The 14,796-nt window shown below is 43.5% G+C and overlaps 1 protein-coding gene across 1 annotated transcript; it reads right to left on the reverse strand.

Moving 5' to 3' along the window:
* Window positions 1-880: 880 nt before the first annotated feature.
* LOC145391624 (uncharacterized) lies at window positions 881-2,114 on the reverse strand. Its single transcript, XM_080266163.1, has one exon. The coding sequence runs from the start codon at window positions 1,984-1,986 to the stop codon at window positions 919-921; it is 1,068 nt and encodes a 355-aa protein (XP_080122289.1). The 5' UTR covers window positions 1,987-2,114; the 3' UTR covers window positions 881-918.
* Between the last annotated feature and the right edge of the window lie 12,682 nt (window positions 2,115-14,796).

Genomic DNA, 14,796 nt, shown 5'->3' on the forward strand with positions numbered 1-14,796 from the left:
AGATTTTTTTGTCACAACTACTGAGGAATTCAAATTTATTATACTGTACATTTATGGGAGTCACTGTGCTTTTCTGATGGGTGACATTTGCAATGCAAGAAACACACAGCTTCACATAAAAAATTTTCCTCATGGAACTGTTGAAAAAGGTCTTTTGCACATGCCTGTGGATTATATGGTTTGTCAATCACATTCTCTGATTCACCCCATAATACAAAGATTCAAGAATTTTGACTACACAACTGCTTTTTAACACGTATTCTCTGGGTAATGGCTATATACATCACAATCGGGTATGTGGCTGGTGGGTAGCGGCTATACATGCATATCTTCACCATTTGAACAGGCTGCCATTTCATCTCAGCACCAAAGGGTAGGGATGGAGTCACTCCATAGTATACAGGGGAGAGTCAGTTTGTCCCGTGCTTTTGCCAGGTATACAATGATGTGTTCTGGTTCCTATTTGTCTGATTCCATCTGCGCCATCTGTAGCCAATTGCATCATCCACCACTGCTAAGCCTCTTTCCATGGATACCAGAAATGGGCTCAGTGATAGTGCCATAAGGCATGCCTTGGATGCAACAGTGTCTAGTTTATCTAGTAGTGGAGAAGTTATCACGCTGAGAGCAGTGCCATGGTCGGTGCCAAGGGCAGACAGAGCTGGGGATACTTTCATTTGCAAGAGGAAGAGTTGATGAGTAATATGGTCTTTAATTTCTTTCCCTAAGTGCTATACTTTCCAAGAGATATTAAGGTTTGAAAACAAGCAATTTCCGGGAAACTGCCCATAGTGAGGTGACGACTGCATTAAAAATAGCCTGGAGTTTGGGAGGTTAAATTACAGAAAGTGTCTATTAAGTAATTTATTAAAATGCACCTTTAAACCACATTCAGAATGAAACAGTTCACCACAATCATCATGCATGACTTAGTATGTGCCTGTTTAGTCCACTTTTAGTACTGAATATCTCACTACATTCATCACACTTGAACTCTTTTACTCCAGAATGAACAAGTAAGTGTTTTTTTAAATTGCCTTTTTGACTAAAGAGATAACCACATTCCTCACACTTGAATTTCTTCACACCTGAATGAATTAGTTGGTGCTGGGTGAGGTCACCTTTTCTCCCAAACAATTTACCACATTCATTACACATAAACTCCTTCACTCCTAAATGTATCAGTATATGTCTTTTGAGATTACATTTAGAGCCAAATTGCTTACCACACTCCTCACACTTGAACTTCTTCACTCCTGAATGTATTAGTAAATGTCTTTTGAGATCACCTCTAGACACAAATAGCTTGGCACATTCCTCGCACTTGAACTCTTTCACTCCTGAATGAACAAGTAAGTGTTTTTTTAGATTGCTTTTATGAGCAAAGAGCTTTCCACATTCCTCACACCTGAACTTCCTCACACCTGAATGAACCAGAGAGTGGTCATTGAGATTACTTTTATATGTAAAGAGTTCACCACATTCATCACACTTGTACCTCTTCACTCCTGAATGAATTAGTTGGTGCTGCTTAAGGGTAGCATTTGTCCCAAACAGTTTACCACATTCATCACATTTGAATTTCTTCACTCCGGAATGAACTCGTAGGTGCTGGTAAAGGTTGCTTCTTCTCGCAAACAGTTTACCACATTCGTTACATGCAATTTCCTTTGCTCCTGAATGAACCACTGTGTGTCGAGTCAGCTGGCTGTTGCAGTTAAACAGTTTACCACAATCTAAACATTCAACCTTCTTAACTTCAGATGAAAGGGTACCTGTGTCTTGGACAATCTCATCACTGACAAATATTTCCTCACTCTCCTCATACTCTAACTTGACACTCGGCTCTTCCTTAACCTCCTGGTTTAATTTCTCATTTACCTCACACTCAAAATTCATATCTAGTTCCTGCTTAACCTCCTGCATTAATTCCTCATTCACCTCCAGCTCGACCATCACATCTGGTTCTTCCTTGATTACTTCCATTACACCCTCCCTTTTGCTTCTGCCCAAACATTAACCAATTCCTGTGTCTTATACTAAAGGACACTAACATAAAATACACAAACCTTTGATTAAGGGGTCTGTCACAAAACGTGCTCTGATAGTGAAATCGTGTGCTTTGGAGCAACAATACAACGTGTGACCTCATCCCTGTCTACACTATCATTAACAACTAAGGCAACTCCCTGACAATGACAATTTTGATGTGTTTGCTCCACTGATCTGATTTTACCTGTAGACTAGGAGCAACAGCTGCCATTACACCAGCTTCTCTGTAAGCTGGATTATCCTTTACATGGCTTTGTGCATACAGTCATGAGGAACAGTATAGATACATCTCATGCCACCCATTATCTTACAACTGAGGTCAATAAAATCCACATCAGCACCCATTATCTTACAAATGAGGGTCAGTAATATCCACATCAGCTGCTCAGATGCCCTGACTGCTGGCTACCTTGTACGTTAGACATCCAATCTCCAACTGCCTTGTCATCATTCACCTGGAAGACACAACACAGTTCATTAAATACAGTAGGCTCACCTACTGCGTGAGGTCAGAGTGCGCGAATCGCATTGTACGTAAGTGACCAAAAATAATAACTAAAAAACCTTGATTGCGTGAGTTTACCTCACAAAACGCGAGGTAGAGGCAAGGATTGGCACAAAAACGCCATTTCTCCTGAGTATGCGACCCCCACCCTCACACGACGCACCAATAGTGACCTAGAGGCTCGTGGGGAAGGTGCTCAAGAGGAGTCTACAGTAAGATCTCGCCAATAATAGCTTCGACAATAACGTTTTCGGTAATAATGGTAAGTTAGAATAGATACCCATATTCTATAATAATGACAGTTATTTTGTGAATACCAAGTTGTTATACTGCCAATACATCCATAACAAGATGAGGAATGAAAAAGAGAAGCAAGAAAAGATGGAGGAAATTGCTGAAAATGTGGGCAGTGGCGAGGAGGAGAGGGAGGATCCTCCCCTCACCACCTCCCCTGACTCGCCTGCCACCGTCCCCTCCTTCTCCACTGCCCCACCGGACTCACCAGCCACCTCCCCCTCCACCTCCACAGCTCCACCTGCTTCACCTGGCATACCTGCAACCCCCACCATAATGAATGTTGCTGCATTCTGGAAGAAATGTAACATTCAACAGGACGTAAATTTCGTCATCAAAGCCTGGAATAATACAACATTGGCAACCGCTAAACAAGCGTGATGCGGCCGGGGTGGCGGTGGAGGCACTCAAAGTGTGTTGCCGTACCTCAGAACCCCCATTATTTAAGTCCATCAGGCCTGTGGTCTAATGTTGTTAAGGTGGCTGACCATAATTTTGTTACTGTTGCTATATCTGTAGTAAATGTCTGAAAAATTTGCCCTTTATTATGTCTCTAAGAGTCAAAAAATGTCAAGGTATGAGGGGGTACCACACATATGCAATTTTTCCTGTAAGATTATGTATTCACAGTGCACGATTTCACAATGCACGAGGACCAGGACCACCCATCCACTCGCGCAATGTGCAAGCTTACTGTACACTCAAACCTCGGTTTAAGGGATTTTGGATTTAAGGGACTCCATATTCTATCTGACAAACGGACAAGACCATTGAAAAATGATACATAATGTCTATGTTTCTTTATACAGTACCCGTAAAATAATATTCATAATCATTAAATAAGTAAGATAAGTGAAACAATCATTGCATTTCATAATAAGATTGTCTTTATATGTAGTAAAACAATGGACATTTTCAAGTAAGGGACAAGTTGATTTCCCACTTAGTCCTTTAAATCGACGTTTGAGTGTACTTTGTCTAATAGGCAGATACATCAATGCCTCTATGCCATGGGGGGTATAAGGGTGAGAGGTATCAGCATGTCAGGGAAGGTGCATGTGAGTTCTGACCTTTTGTGCCACTGTTCAAAGTTTGGCAGTTCTAACTTGAACTCCAGCACTCAAGCCTCTCTACCATTCAGTGCCTCCTGACCCAGCCCAACACTTTCAGTTGCTCTGAAATGGTTGGAGACTGAGGATGTATGTATCTGGTGATTCTGCTCACCTCTTGGTGAATTGCAGTAACTCTAGAAAACAGTGCAGCAGGAATTGCACAATAAATCTGTGAAATAAATTTGAGTGAAATAATATGACTTTTAGAGTAATAGTATTTGTATGTGAGACCTGGGAATGTAGTGCTTCAATAGCTACATCTCTCTTTCCAAGCCACTCCTTGGCCTCAGCCAATTCAGACTGCTTGGAGGAGAAAAATAGTGAAAATTATCAGTAGAAGAATCAACACAGTACAGACTCTTCCTGGTGCCAGATAGTGAACATTCTGCCAAGATATTTTTGAGCCATGTGTTAGGGTATGCTCACCTTACCATATTTGCCAGTGTGTAAGTCTGACCTGTGTATATGACTACCCCCAATATTTCCATACAAAATGAGGGTTTAGAGGTTACTCTGTGCATAAGACGAGTCCCAACTATTTAGACTCCGGGAGCTTAATGCCCAAGTAACCTCAGTCCTTTATCACTCTTCCCACTGACTGGTGAAGTGATAGTATTAACATCTTGCTAAGCAACACAGCCTTTGGTTAGGTTTTACCTTAAAGCAGCTTCTGTGGGTTTTACAGGCTATCTAGGCTGCATGCGCCACCTTTGCTACCTAAACTGGCTATATATTTAATATCCCAGTATTAACTCATACTGTATTACAAACTTAAAACCATGTTACTGTACCATGAATTTTATACAAGTTGAAAGTTAAATTTTATTAAAGTCATCACATCAACTGTCAGTAATGAAAAACCTTCAAAATCTGTATGATCCATATCTGATATCATCAGCTCATTAACTTCATCCTGGGTTAAAGTTTGCAGTTCTTCATCGTGAGGATCAAACTTTGAATTCAAAGGTATAGCTTTGGCATCAGCTTCCTCTTCCTCAACCACCCACAAAAAGTCACCTTCCATGTTATCCACTGAATTGGATATTCTACATTTCTTGAAAGAGTTTGACTGTTGCCACAGAAATATCAATCTATCTATCTATCTACAGTATCTATTGCCAGACATCGTAATCCCTTATACGGGGTGGCCACAAACAAATCGCCTCCACGCCATCCTGTCCATTTCACTGCCCTGCTCCCAATTCACACACCCCTCTCTCATATAACTCTCCACTCCATCCCTCCATCTCATCCTTGGCCTTCCCCTCCCTCTCTCCCCCTCCACCTCACTCACATACACTCTCCTCATCAGTCTCTCACTCTCCATCCTCTCCACAATGCCAAACCACCTCAGTGTGTTTCTCCTAATGCTTCCTATCACATCCACATCCACACCACAACGCTCCTTCATATCCTCATTTGTCAGTCTCTCTCTCCATATGACTCCACAGGCTCCTCTCAAATAACTCATTTCCACTGCGCTCACTACTGACTTGTGTCCCTCCAACAACATCCAAGCTTCGCTTCCATACGTCAGAGTTGGTAACACAATACTGTCATGTAATAACTTTTTCACTTCCATTCTCACTTCCCTGTTTCTTATCACTGCCTTCAAGGAACCAGCAACCTTTCTTCCTTGTTGTACCCTTTCAAGGGTACAACAAGGATGAAAGGTTGCTGGTTCACACAGCACATCCAGACCTGCAGCACGCATATTCCCACCTTTTGTATACAACTTGTTACCGCTAATCATCCACTCATTCCATTGCTCACGGATGCAGTCTTTGAATGGTTTATTCAGGAAGTGGTTGTGGGACTGAAATTAATCCACTAAGAATAACAGCAATGTCACTGTTTTTTCTTGCCGTAAAGGTTTTTGTTCCCTCTGTTAAATGATGTTTTTGCAGGCTCAAATGTACAGAAATGGCAATGATTAAGTGGAAGTGCAGTGTGTCCCTGAGTGCGAGGCCTGGGGGGGCTAGGTTTACGATGGAAGGGCTGAGAGGTAGGATGGGACTGAAGTGTATTGGTGTTGTGATGAGGAGGGGTAGTTTGAGATGGTTTGAGCATGTGGAGAGGATGGGGGATGACAACTGGGTGCAGAAGGTGAGAAGTGTTAAGTGTTAATGTCAAAGGTACGGTAGCAAGAGGTAGACCAAAAAAGACCTGGGACGAAGTCATTGAGTGTGACCTCAGGGATAAAGGACTAAATAAGGAAGCTGCCAGAGATCAAGCAGCATGGAGAGCTGCCATTCAGTGACCATGGCCAATGCATGCAAGCATGCTGAAGTCTTCAAAAACTAAACAAAATGAAAAAAAAAACACGTCCCATGCTATCAGCCTACGCTCTTTTAGCAAGCCACCAGGTAGTCCAGCCCACACATGCTCAATCCATAATTTCATTCCATGTTTGTCCATTCACTCTTTCTCACCAACATAAACATAAATTCCAGCTGGAAACTTTTTTTTGGCATAACTTTTCACTTGAAAATAATCAATTCAGCTTGGTTCTGTCTGCCATACACAAAAGTGCTGGTGTAAAGCGTGTACTGTATTCTTCTGTCATGTTGTTTTCACTAACACTGTTTTTGCACCTTTCTTCTCAACAGTTTGATTTCCAACGATATCAGAATTCGTTGGCGTTTCATCCATGTTCCTGATGTTGCTTAATGGATATCTGTGCTTCCTGCGTAAGCCTATGATGTACCACTGGAAACTGGTAATCTTGCATTCAAGATCTTTTGGTAATTGCTGTGCTATTTTTGTTTTCTGTCTCAATACTAGACCATGTCTTTTCATGAAACAAGAACACCATGAAACTTTTGCTTTGAAATTTCTGCTGTGCTCCTTGTTTTCTCTGGCCCACGTATGTGCTGAAATACAAAGTTTGTTTCTTGTGACAATGTACCTATTTTGGCACTGTTCATGGACCATGTCGGCTACATGCTTCTCCAAAATTGGTCACTGTGCACTTTTTTATTCTCACTGCACAGTTATGCTTTGGCATATCCCTTAGTAAGTGTTTTATCAATCTCCATGCTCGTACCATCCTCTCTCTCACACCATATTCTCTTGCAGCTGCACAATTATTGGATGATTTGACATATTCTACCACTTTTAACTTAAAACATATTTTCTTCAATTATCACTTGGAGCCAGGACGGGGTTTGTGGCTGATGGAAATAAGATGTTACCCCAGAGAGTGTGCTGCTGCTTATGAATTAGTGGCAGCTAAAAAGGAAAAAGTCAAACTGGTAATAAAATTGAGCAACTTGGTAATGAGCCCTGCTTCTGATCTAGTAACCCTACACTTGGTGGCACATAACCCAGCCTGTCGCTCTCAGACCAAGACACATGCCAGTGTACGTGTCATGCGCACAACGGGTTACTCATCGCTCTTATGTCCTCCTGGCAGTATCCATGAAGATATTTTTATAAAAATTTGCCTTCATTTAGAAAACAAGTTGTATGTGATGATGGAGTTAGTAATTTTAATGGTTTCTGAAAGTACAGTAAACTCTCAATTATCCGGGGTAGTTCAGCCAAGCCCTATGCCAGATACTGCAAAACACTGGATATTGCACAGAACCCCCCATCGGTTCAATATTCGGCGCTGGGCCAGATGTTGCATTATTATCCGTCTCAACCCTCTATCCTAAAAACTTTCCTGATAAGTAAAAGATGAAAATTAAGCATAATATACAATAAAGTAATGATGAGATACAGTAATACAGTGCCAGCTGGGTACCCTTTACAAGCTGGCTGATACACCTTGACGCCGGATATTGCATAGAACCGCCAGTTACGTCCCGTTTCGGTGACGGATATTGCATTAATAGAGCTGAACCAGCAGCACCGGATATTGCATTGGGCCAGATATTGCGATGACGGATAACTGTGTTTACTGTATATGTCCTACAATCAGCGAAACAAGGGGCAAGGTGAGTTCTTGACAAATGTTCCCCATCACACCTATGGATCCCATAACCACAGGATGTATAGATCAGGATTTTATACCCAGTGTTTAGGATGCCCCAATATTGAGCATTTTCTTTTATGAGGTTCAAGAGTCATCTTAAACACCTGCAAATACAGCTCCAAGGCTTGGTGGATGAGTTTGGGAGAGTATGTAAGAAAGGGAATCTAAAGGTGAATGTAGGGAAGAATAAAGTTATGGTCTTCGAGAGAAGTGAAGTCAGTGAATGTACGGTGAGGCTGAATGAGGAGGAATTGGAAAAATGTGAGTGCGTTTAGGTACCGTGGGTGGTGTGATGAGTAAGGATGAAAGTTTGGAGGGTGAAGTGCTTGAAAGGGTACAACAGGGAAGAAAGGTTGCTGGCTCCTTGAAAGCAGTGATAAGAAACAGGGTAGTGAGCATGGAAGTGAAAAAGTTACTACACGACAGTATTGTGATACCAACTCTAATGTATGGAAGTGAAGCTTGAACCTTGTTAGAAAGACAGAAGTTAAAAGTGAGAGCTGTGGAAATGAGTTATTTGAGAGATACATGTGGAGTCACATGGAGAGAGAGACTGACAAATGTGGAAGTGAAGGAGCGTTGTGGTGTGGATGTGGATGTGATAGGAAGCTTTAGGAAAAACACACTGAGGTGGTTTGGCCATGAGGAGATGATGGAGAAAGAGAGACTAACAAGGAAAGTGTAAGTGAGTGAGGTGGAGGAGGGGAGAGGGAGGGGGAGGCCAAGGATGAGATGGAGGGATGGAGTGGAGAGGGAGGGGGAGGCCAAGGATGAGACGGAGGGATGGAGTGGAGAGGGAGGGGGAGGCCAAGGATGAGATGGAGGGATGGAGTGGAGAGGTATATGAGAGAGGGGGGTGTGAGCTGGAAGCAGGGCAGTGAAATGGCAGGGGACAGGGCGACATGGAGGCAATTTGTTTGTGGTCACCCCTTATGGGATTAAGGCGTCTGGCAACAGATAGATAGATAGAAATATGGTATTTTTCATTCAGGATGAGGTAAGTAAATGTAAGGAATGAGCAATTATGGTGGGAGGGAAGGACTGAACCAGGTACATATGAGTAGGGAATGAGTCAGCATGAAGGAGAGAGGGAAGGACTGAACCAGGTTATGTATCAGTAAGGAATAAGTGAAGATGAAGGAGGGACAGTGGGACTGAACCAGGTTAGTTATGAGTAGGGAAGGAGTAAGTATGATGGAGGGGGGGAAGGACTGAACCAGTTAGGTATGAGTTGGGAATGTGAGAGCAGGGAATGGCAAACGGTGCAGGAGGGCAGTGTGGAGGCACTACATTGCCAGAGCTTGAAAACTGGGTTATTTTCTAAAGTTACTTACATGACCCATTGGAATTATAATGTCTCGGTACCAATGAATACCACTGGGAGGACGCAGTTAATGCAGACTGAAAACTCAGAAAATGTGTTCTTTCTAAGGTCCACAGGACTGAGGAGAAGTAAAGTGGGGGAATTTAATACAAACCAGCAGGGGCATCTTTCAAAGGTGAAAAAAAAAAAAAAATCTAAAGAATTATTCTATTAGTTCCTGTATGAGAGAGAGAGAGAGAGAGAGAGAGAGAGAGAGAGAGAGAGAGAGAGAGAGCTAATTTGCTATTAATGGCACAAGAGTTATACTGTATATGGATTATTACAGTTTACCAAATTGCATACCAGTATGACATGCATTTTTGCGCATGATTAGCATGCGAGCTTTTGTGACTGTCCTCCCTTAACCCTGTATAATGTGAGTTTTTCATAATTATTAAAGTTTCCACTTTTCGTTTTCTTTTATTGTCTAGTTCTTACTTTTTATTTGCTTTTATAGTCTCATTGTACAGTACGTACAAACTCCAGAAGTCAGAACCTTTTTAGTCAAGATTATGCTTAAGTCGGCATATGACAGTCACTCATGAAAATCATTTAAATTAAAAGAAAAAATATATATATCATAAAAATCCTGGAAAAACTCCCCTATATCATAAAATGTCATGTAATGGGAACCCAATCTCAGCAAAATGCACTATAGTAGGTCCATCACATTTTAGCCTGTGAGGGCCCATCATTCACCTCCCACTTCCCAAGGCACTTCCCGTCTCAGTCTTGCGTCTGCTGCCACCCGGTTTATGGAGTATGATGACTTCAAAAATTATCCCCCCTCAGAGATATCAGACCTACTGTCATCAAGAGACAGTATGCCTTCCAAAAACAAAAACATATCTCTGACTTTTTTTAAGGCCAGGCCAGTGGTCAGGGAGCCACAACCCTCCACCAGCAGTGAATCAACATGCAGCCTCCTAAGCAGTGTGTCCTCAGAGTTGCTTGAACAAATTTTCTGCAATGACTCTAACAGTCATTAATTTTACATAAAATAGTGCTTTACAGTAGTGATTCAGGCCTGTGTATTAAGCGTATATAAAGTGTAGTATTGTTCTTAAGGCCTCTCTCTCTCTCTCTCTCTCTCTCTCTATATATATATACAGTATATATATATATATACAGTAATCCCTCCAATATGCGACATAATAGGGCCATATGCAGGTCCAGATACTGGTCCTGTCCGGATATTGGGCCCCAGCTTATGGACTTGTACTTATGGACCTTAACTCAAAGAAACACCTATACAACTCCCTCTGGACATAAATAGCACCTATTTAAGACCCAAATCACACCAATAAGGCACATAAATGACGGAAATAAATGCAAAAGAAGAATAAAATGAGGGTTTAGAGGTAGGTTCATACAATATTAAACATTCTGGTTACTGGCTCCTGGACTGGTACTTATGGACCCTAACCTAGCCTAACTCAGAAAAACACCTTCCTACTGCACATGCATAGCTCCTAACACTCTATTCACACCAATAAAGGACATTAAAGAGTGAAATGAGGTGTTTGAGGTAAGTATAGTATGGAAAAAAGTAGAGTATGAAACATTCTGCCTACTTACAGCAAGTCCATGGCCATCTCGATGAATAACCGCCTCCTCTCGGACTCTGACAGTAAGACGGATTTCCTGAAGCACTTCCAGTACACTGTTCATGAAGTCTTGCACTGAACTTTGTCAATCGCACTCAGAAGTCTGTTCTCTTCACAATGCGCACTCTTGTCTAACTAATGCTCCATTGTGACTTACTAAGTGTTGCACTCTGCACTTTAACTTTTCCCATTCTTCTAATAATTTTCTAAGCAAAAACAAACAAGTCTATTTAAGTTAAATTTTGTTCCAAATTAGTCTTTTCAGTCACAACTGTAAAACCTTAACACAACACACTGTTTTTTTCACTGCACAACACTGTAAATTCCCATGTGGGCTGGTGGAGAAGTTCTTGCTGTTTAATCACTGTCAGAGTCCGAGAGTATCACTGGCAGGTGACCTAGGGGTGCGTCGCTGGGTCGTGGTGATGGCGTACCCACTGCAGACGACTCTGAAGATAGACGCAAACTCACGTCGAGCGATGACTCCGCCGTGGCTGATGTGCTGGGCTGTGGCTCGGAGCATGAGGGCCTGTCTTGGGGAGGCAATGGAGTGCAGCCAGGGCTGGGCACAGTGGGGGTCACGGGCCTGAAAAAACTGTCAATCGTTGATTGACGCAAGGACCGACGATTCTGACGATTAATGATGAGCTGCCTGAAAGCACGCACTTCCTCCACAAGTCCCAAGGGCCCCATCTCCCTGTCGCAGTCTGGGTGTTCCTGGTAGTCAAGAACGAACTCTAGGTCTTCCCGGAGTGCGCTCAGCTTGGGGATGGCTGAAGTAGTGTCATGCTGAGAGGAGTCCGCATCATCGTCGCCTTCCTCGTTGGAATCTTCAAGCTCGGTACTGACACCTGCAACTGAAGACGCGATCTCGATATCAGACAATGTCTGATACCCAAGATCGCCCTAATCGTCATCCAACCACTCACGCACATCGTCCATATCAACATCGTCGCCATGCGTACGTAGCCGTGCATGGAAGTCATCCACGTCAAACCCTAGAAAATCGTACTCCACATCCGTTCCGAGAAGCAGACGAGACCAACCATTTTCTATAGTCTTGACAGGGACTTCCTTCCATGCACTGGCCCAGTTGTAGATTGCAGACTTGATGTTGTAGCGGCGAAGGTTTTCCAAAGTCCGCTGACCTCGTGTGTCCCGTCCCTCCCTGCGCTCGTCCTCGTCCTTGAGAACAACCATCACCTTGTCCAGGAACTTCCGGCGGTATAGGCGCTTTATTGCCACGATCACTCCCTGGTCCATTGGTTGGATGAGAGCAGTCGTATTAGGTGGCAGAAACATGCACCTAATCCGGCCATTCTCAGCCACCAAGTCCTTGTCGCACGGGTGGGCAGGTGCATTGTCGAGGAGAAGGAGGGCCTTTACCTGGTCGCGCGGGATTCCCAGTGTCTTCGTCTGGTAATTGATGACCTCCTTGACGAAGTGGCGGTGGAACCAGTCTTTGAAGATCTGGGCTGTAAACCATGCCTTCAAAGAATGGTACCAGACGACAGGAAGGACATCCATCACCACACGAAGACACTGAGGCTGCTTTGCACGGCCAACATTAACAGGCTTAAGCCAGTGCATGCCGTCAGCATTGGCACAACACAAAGCAGATATCCGTTCCTTGGAGAGCTTGCGGCCGGGTACACGCTCCTCCGTCTCCTCGGCTAGAGTGTTCGTTGGCAAAGAGCGATAGAATAAACCAGTTTCGTCAGCATTGTACATTTGACCGAGAGTGAGGCCCTCCCTGTCGATCAAGCCCTTCACCTTGTGCCGAAACTCGTTTTTTTCTCAGTATCTACTGTTCATTTCTATGTTGCTCCTTATATTCATAATTACTGTACTTCTCTTTGTTTCAGTATTCTGCCTACTGTATTTGCTACCACCTGTAATTCATTTTGCTTTGGTATTTATATTAGTGATTCTCTTCCTTTATTTTCTTGTTATATCTTCGAGTTATTAAAGTATTGATTAATTAATTATAAAGTAAGTATATTTATAGAATGACGGGGAATAGTCCAGGGTGCGAATTGTCCTGACGGGGAATTATCTGACGGCGAATTGACTTGACAGTGATTGTCTCGGAACCTTATCATCGTGTGCTCCGCATATGAATAAATGATGTTGATTTTCATTCTCTTCTTGACCCGTCACATATGATATTAGGTTAGGCTCATACTTTTTCTTATAATTTTCCTTTACTTCTAGCATTTGTGGTATGTGGTGGTGACCATTATCCACTCACTTGATGTAGTGCTGCCTACTTCTTCCTTAGCCTTTATCATTCTTTTTCTGTGCCTGCCCTCCTATCTTCCTATTTCTCACATCTTTCCTGTCACTTCTTATTGCTTTTCTTTCCTTTACAGGTGGCTTTACATTGAGTGACAAGTCAAATGGTTTCCTGCAAGCCAAGAAACCATTTACAACGCTGGGTGGTAACCATATAACCAAACCATATGTGCTCCGTATGTGTCAACAAGTGGGTTGGTGGAGGGTTAGTGTCCCTCCCCGTAAAACAAATAACTCAAAGTCAAATGGACACCCCTTACGGGATTATGGCGTCTGGCAATAGATAGACAGATAGGCTTCTAGCATTTTGGTTCGCATCAAAAATATTATCTTTGTTGTTTTGATTGGAGTCTGGCCCTGAGAGCACATGTCACTTACGATATTAGGTTAGGCTCATATTTTTCCTTCTAATTTTCCTTCACTTCTAGCATTTTGGTTTGCATCAAAAATATTATCTTTGCTTGTTTTGGTTGGAATCTGGCCCTGAGAGCATCAAAATACATGACTTTGCATCAAAAAGTGAGGTAGGCAGACCACTCCAAAATGCATCAAAATTTGATTCGTCGAATTCTAAACTGTTGAAATTCGAGAATCCACTGTACAATATATACAGTATATGTGTACAGTAGCACGGGCCGAACAGGGTAGTACTCCCGAGGGGAATGGGAATGCTGGTGATAAGGAGAGCTGGAGCTCCTGTTTCACTAGCTATCTAACCATCCCCCTTTGCTGACCTTTTCAGTGTGACAGTAACATGGAGAGTAGACCAGCATACTCTCCCAAACATTTCCTCTAACTATCTATGCACTACATCACATGCACTTTACATTTCACACAACGTATCCCACTACGTTACAGGGGTTGGCGCCAGCAAGGGCATGCGGCCAGAAAACTTTGCCCCCGCTACCTAGTGGCGGACTTCTGGGGGGAGGCGTGGCGGGGGTTCCGCCGGCATAGATCATGGGTCCAGGGCGAGATGGGGCTCGGGCCTGTGCTAGAGGGTACAGGGCATTGCGGTTCCCAGGCTGCCGCTTCCGCCCAATAGAGAGGGGCCCGAACCTGGGAGTTGCGCCCCAGGAGGCTGCCCTATCAGTGGGTGTATAATGGCGGGATAGTTGCAGTGCCAAGACGCGCTTGGAGGGTGTCCCTGCAGCTGTCCTGGCAGGGTGTCCCGAGGCCACTACCACAGCCACTGGTAAGCTGGTGGGCTAGGGGTCCCAGATCCATTGCCTGGACCTGGGACTGTGCAGTGAGTGGGACCTGTGCTGTGTCTGTCCCCATTTATTATTAATACTGAAGATGACAAAACAAAATAAGGTTCAAAGCAAGCCTGAGGACAGTAAATCACCCATGGGGATGAGGGTGGGTTCATGGAATGTGGGAAGTTTGAGGGGAAGAGCAGGGGAAGTCGTTGAGGCATTCAGTAGGAGGTGGGTGGATGTGGCGTGTTTGCAGGAAGTCCGGTACAGGGGTGGATCAGCCAGAAAGATTGTTGGGAAGGACTGTTGCTATAAGTTGTTTTGGCAGGGGGGGACAGACGGATATGGAGGTGTTGGTGTGATGGTTGAGGAGAAATGGGTGGAATATGT

This window comes from Coenobita brevimanus, chromosome 19, assembly GCF_032717465.1.
Source record: "Coenobita brevimanus isolate Jiangsu-jjx chromosome 19, ASM3271746v2, whole genome shotgun sequence".
In the NCBI taxonomy this organism is placed as follows: domain Eukaryota; kingdom Metazoa; phylum Arthropoda; class Malacostraca; order Decapoda; family Coenobitidae; genus Coenobita; species Coenobita brevimanus.